At 50.9% G+C, this 5,921-nt stretch overlaps 1 protein-coding gene across 1 annotated transcript; it reads left to right on the top strand.

The window, feature by feature from the left end:
* Window positions 1-2,656: 2,656 nt before the first annotated feature.
* LOC143119644 (uncharacterized) lies at window positions 2,657-5,681 on the top strand. The gene is made up of 3 exons (XM_076281264.1): window positions 2,657-3,473; window positions 3,547-3,942; window positions 4,066-5,681. Exons 1-3 carry the CDS (start codon window positions 2,657-2,659, stop codon window positions 5,400-5,402), a joined length of 2,550 nt encoding a protein of 849 aa, XP_076137379.1. The 3' UTR covers window positions 5,403-5,681.
* Window positions 5,682-5,921: the final 240 nt, after the last annotated feature.

Raw genomic sequence — 5,921 nt, 5'->3', positions numbered from 1 at the left:
ACAGACCTTGAGCTACTGTACAGTGGGTTGGGTTCCGTTTAGAAGTGTCCACTTCATTCGCCCTTTCCGTGATTCACAGCTACGTGAAATGTATTACTACTGATATGCAAAACTATTAACTTTTTCGCCAAGAGGTGGCAGCTTGATACTGTAAGGTGTAAGCCATTGGTTCCAACGGAGATTTTATTTGGGTCGCCAGCATAGCCTAGCGACAATTTGTGTTGTGTAATAGGCCTAGCATAGGGCCTACCTTATATAGCTTATAGTTTGTTAACAGTCACGGTTTTGTCATAACTCCCTCTATGCATTTTTGCATTTAGAATAGCTCTAAAACCGGGGGGCGAACACGTCGCAGGGGGGGCGCCAGTGCGTGGATATCTCAATCGCAAAATTAAACAATATTTCTATCGGGCGCCTACCATGGACTAGGCTGGGTGAAAATCAAAAGATTGCGTCAAAAGATTGAGCTTAACCATTGACCTCATGGTTGCAAAATGCAAGGGAACATGAATCAGCATATTATTTGCACAAACAATAACGGAGAGTAGCTCTTCAACTTTGCCCGTTAAAATGTGTATGAACAGTCTCGCAACGCATTTCATGAAGGCCCTTTGGACATGTCAGTTATTTGCACCACTGGGAAAAACGGCATTTTGTTTTAGACTACTGGTATTTCATTTGTGCATTGACAATAAAGCTGAATATCATTTGAACTAGATGACTAAACTTATGCATATGTAGAAGAAGAAACATTCACAAAAATCCATGACATGACCTCTCTTCTTGATAGCTGTTGAAAACTGCATGGAACTGACAGGGATTGTTTTGTTTAATAATAAATAAATAAATACATTATGCTGCTACCTTCTGCTTTTCCCAAATACAATGTAGCCTACAGGTGTACCTTTCATCAGTCCAGTTGCAATGGATGGACTGTGATGAACTGCCCTACTTGTGATTGTTTAGAGATTTTAAAGGTTTTATAACAATGTTACAGATTTTTTGGCCCAGAAACAAATCTATTCACCTTTGCAGCGCCAGTAGGCTACTTTGTGTGCGGAATGTGTGCAAACACACATTTCAAACAAGCATACACAAAAGTTTCAAGAGTGGGGAATGGAGTAGAAGATGGAGACAAATTCATTAATATGATTTATTTTCGCGGAATGGATGTGCAGGACTGAGCGGCGGTCATATTTTGTACCGCTACGCGGTACATCTAGTTTTTTTAAGTCTTCCGGGGAAGTATGCCCCCGGGCCCCCTTGTCTTAACAGGGGAGGGTTTTTTTGCATCTATGCCCAGGGATTCATAATCCATCCGTGAATATGTCCATCAAAAGTTTGGTATATCCTAATTGACTGACTTAACTAATGACTTGTTTGTGATTTTAATAATATTTTTGCATGGCAGGAAATGTTTTGAAATTCTGTTATTGAAATTCACACCGCACCACAGACTTGGTCCCCCCCAATGTTGACATCATGGCTACGGCCTTGATGCCAATTGAAACACTTTCCACTCAGATAGCTAGGTGGCTACCAGGTTCATAATTCACTATTAATTGCAAACAGAAAATATCTAGCTAGCATCATTACATGCCTCTATTTCCACAGGAATGAAGGTTGTTTACACCAACTTAATATACTTATCATTATGCTATAGGCCTAAATGTGGCACAAACAATGTTAGAGTTTGTGGAATGGCCATAGGCTATATTTGAATGGAGCTGGCAAAATATGAATACCACAATGCTCTTAAAGTGACAGTACACCATTTGTAAATTAGTTTTTGTTTTTTTTTTTGGGCGGGGGGGGTCCCGCATTTGAAGTGAAGTGTCCCTCATTTGGGGTTGAGGAAGTTGGCAACCCTAGTTAGTAGAGAGTCCGGACTGGCTCGAGCTGGGGCGGACTGGTGGTCTTCTGACAAAATCGGGTTGTCATTTGGCTATGGTGATCATGGAGCTCTGAATGCATCCATGATCACCATAGCCAAATGAAAATGTAAACATACTGTAGGTCGCACTTTTGGAGCAGGTGCAAGTTCTATCGCATACTGTGGCGTTGGCTGCCCATGTGGTGATTATCAGTTTAGTGTGTACTATATGTACTATATGAAATGAGTGTACGTTCTCTTTCAAGCATTCATTCGGTATCTCACTATGGGACACGCCCCCTCGCGAGTTCCCCAGAAGCCATTATTTCATTACGCCAGCCACCATTGGCTGGACGACTGACGTATGCGACGTGGAGGAGGTACTTCCTCCTCCTTTATATTCTACGGCGCAACGTCATTGCTTCAGTCTAAAACCTCTTCTCGCCCCCAGAGGCTTGTTCTCTCGTATACAGGTGCTGTGGCTTGGTGGCTTAACTGTTCATTGAGCGAGGTAACGACTCGGTCCCCGAACGCTACCTTAACGCCGCTTCATCTTCGAAGAGCACTGGTTTGGCTAGTCTGTCTCCAAACAGTAGTCTCTCCCTTGCTAGCCTGTCGCCAAACAGTAGCACGCTAGCCTGTCTCCAAACAGTAGCCCGCTAGCCTGTCTCCAAACAGTAGCCTCCAAACCCCAAAGCTAGTCTGACTCCATACAGTAGCTCCAAAGCTAGTCTGTCACCAAACAGTAGCAACCGCTAGTCTGTCCTCAAACAGTAGCGAAACATGTCGATGCCAGTGCCCCCCCTCCCCGCGAGGAAGTGCGAAGCCCCGGCTAGGATGTGTTTGTGTGGGAACAAGATTTTGGCAGCTGACACCCACCAGGTGTGTGCCGCGTGTCTGGGGCTGCAACACGCCCAGACCGCGTTAACATCCCCGGAAGTGTGTGAACACTGCGCCCGACTTTCCCTCCGGTCTCGCCGACGTAGGCTAGCATGCCTAGCTAGTCTCACCGACGACGACCCCATGCTAGGAGCGGATGACCTCCCTCCCCTTGAGTCAGCAACCCTTTCCCAGGAGCCGGCCGGCGCTGGAGAACTGGGCGCTAGCTGGGGTGACCAGCTCGACGCCCTATCGCCTATATCCGACACCGAAGACAGCCCAATGGGGATGCTAGGTGCGACTGGCGAAGCTGAACTCATCTCAGAGGATGACTCCGTCGACCTACTATCCCTGGGGGATGAGGATGGCGACGACTTATCCCTCCCAGCCACTCAGGCTGCTCGCCCGAGCGGCGTGAGAAGTGATAGCACCGCCACTGGGGCTGATGAAGCCGCAAGCGGGGGCCTTCACGACGTCTGCAAGAGAGCAGCTGCAAAGCTCGGCGTTCCCTGGCCGGAAGCCCAGAAGGAGAACGTGTCCTCTCGTTACGAGGGAAAGAGGCTCCCGAAGGCTAAAAGCTCCACCAGCGATTGGATTCTCCCATCTGCCCCCTGTCGAACCGCTCCTGGCCGGCCATCTCCACCCCACCCAGAAGTCTGCGATGACCCCCTCGGGACCCGCATTCCCCTCCAAAGCCGACAATTTCCAGTCCGCCGTGACTGTAAATAGCTACAAAGCAGTGGCGTCGGCGGTGAGAGCTCTCAACGCCTCATCTCTGCTCATGGCCTACTAAGCCGAGCTGGAGGAAGACTTCTCGTCCGCCCCCAACCAGCCAGCTGTGTGGGACGAAATGTGTGTGGTCACAGACCTCTGCCTACGGCTACACAGGTGTGCGGTGCAAACGGCGGGACGGGCTATGGCCCTCATGGTCTCCCAAGAGAGAGCTCGCTGGCTCAACCTCTCCAGCCTCTCCCACAAGGAGAAGACCCAGCTGCTAGATGTGCCCGTGGACCCCAAAGGCCTCTTTGGACCAGCCGTGGCCACTATGCAAAAGCGGTGTGAGGAAAAGATACGGGACGGTGAAGCGCTGCAGCTGTGCCTCCCCAGAAAGGCACAAGCCCCCGCTTCCAAACGTCAGCTCCCGACCCAGACTGCCACTCAGAGCCTTGGTAAGACCCCCGAGCTCAAAGGTGCCTGGGTTAAAAAGCCCTTTAACCCTAACGCGACACAGGGAGGTCAGCAAAACCCCCCACCCGCGAGGAAGAAGAAGCGCGCCTAGTACGCGCCTTGCAGGCGAGGGGGGGCGAGTCCAGCCAGACGCTACCGCCTACAGTTCGCTACACCCCCACCCCCGTTCAATGGGATTGTACAATCCCACGCTACAGGGGAACCTGCCCGTGTTCTACGGGGGAAAATAATTTCCCTGTTAAACAAACAAGCGATCAGAGTAGTCCCCATCGAGCAAAGCCGTCACGGTTTTTACTCGGGGTATTTTCTGGTCCCAAAGAAAGGGGGGGGCTTGCGCCCGATATTGGACCTGCGTGCACTGAACAGATACCTAAGAATGTACAGGTTCAGGATGCTAACCAACGACGCATTAATGCGCTTCATGCGCCCGGGCGATTGGTTCACCTCAGGGGATCTGACCGATGCGTTCCTACACGTCCCGATCTATCCGCCCCACAGAAAGTTCCTCAGGTTTGCCTTTCGAGGTGTGACCTACGAGTGGCTTGCCCTCCCATTTGGCCTTGCGCTCAGCCCCAGAGTCTTCGTCAAGGTCACCGAAGCGGCTATCGCGCTGCTCCGGGAAAAGGGTTTACGTCTGGCTACTTTTATCGACGACTGGTTGGTGGCCGCGCACTCATACCAGGAAGCGCAGCAGCACACGGCTATCCTAACGGAGCACCTGTTGTTACTAGGCTTCAGAATAAACTGGGAGGAAAGCGTGCTACGCCCATGTCAGATCACCATGATGGCGTTTTGGCTCGCACTCAGACATTTTCTGCCCATCCTGAGAGGGCATCATGTCTTGGTCAGAACAGACTACACCACTGTGGTGGCTTATGTCAACAAGCAGGGGGGACTGAGGTCTCGTCATATGCACACTTTGGCACACAGACTGATCTTATGGAGCAGCACACAGCTCCTGTCGTTGAAAGCCACACACGTCCCCGGTGTATTGAATTTGGGTGCAGATTTATTATCCAGGGGCAACCCCCGCTACGGAGACTGGAAACTCCACAGCGATGTGGTGGCTCAAATCTGGTTGCGAACGAGTCGAGCGAAAGTGGACTTATTCGCCTCAGAGGAGAATGCACAATGTCCGATGTTTTTCTCCCTGCGCGATCAGAAAGCCCCGTTAGGGATAGATGCTTTGGCACACCAGTGGCCACACGTCCTGCTCTATGCCTTCCCTCCGTTGGAACTGATCACTCCAACGCTCGCCAGGGTGCGGGAACAGAGCCTCTCACTCATTCTCGTAGCCCCGCGCTGGCCAGGGAAACCCTGGCTAGCAGAAATAATCCCGTTACTCCACTCCCCACCGTGGCCGCTGCCCCCCCGCAGGGACCTGCTGTCCCGAGCGAACGGGGAAATATTTCACCCTCATCCAGAGCGCCTGGCCCTCTGGGTTTGGCCCGTGAAAGGCTGAATCTGACAGCTGCAGGACTGCCCTGCAATGTCATAGCGACCATTCAGAGCGCTAGGGCGTCATCAACTAGGACGTTGTATGATAGCAAATGGCGTGTATTTAATGACTGGTGCATTAAAACAGGGACGATAGCCTTCCAGTGCTCTGTGGACGTTATCCTTACGTTTCTGCAAGACTTACTGGATAAAAACAAGTCCTTCTCCACTGTAAAAGTTTACCTGGCTGCCATCTCGGCCTGCCATGTAGGTTTTGGGGACAAAACAGCGGTCCAGCACCCTCTCATACGTCAATTTATGAAAGGGGCTCGACGCCTCCGTCCGGTTCTAAACCACTGGCCCCTTCATGGGATCTGCCGATGGTTTTGGATGTTCTGTCTCGCCCTCCCTTCGAGCCATTACAACAGTTGGATCTTAAAGTGCTCTCACTCAAGACGGCTTTGTTGGTGGCTTTGGCTACGGCTAAACGCGTAAGCGATATTCATGCCCTATCTGTGAATACAGCCTGTATGCAATTTTTCCC

The sequence above is a fragment of the Alosa pseudoharengus genome, unplaced genomic scaffold (genome assembly GCF_046254945.1).
Source record: "Alosa pseudoharengus isolate Yale_2024_CS ecotype anadromous, Long Island Sound unplaced genomic scaffold, YU_APseudo_1.1 YU_APseudo_1.1_scf_12, whole genome shotgun sequence".
In the NCBI taxonomy this organism is placed as follows: Eukaryota; Metazoa; Chordata; class Actinopteri; order Clupeiformes; family Clupeidae; genus Alosa; species Alosa pseudoharengus.
Note: the sequence above shows the minus strand (reverse complement) of the source record. Positions and strands in the feature narration are given on the sequence as shown.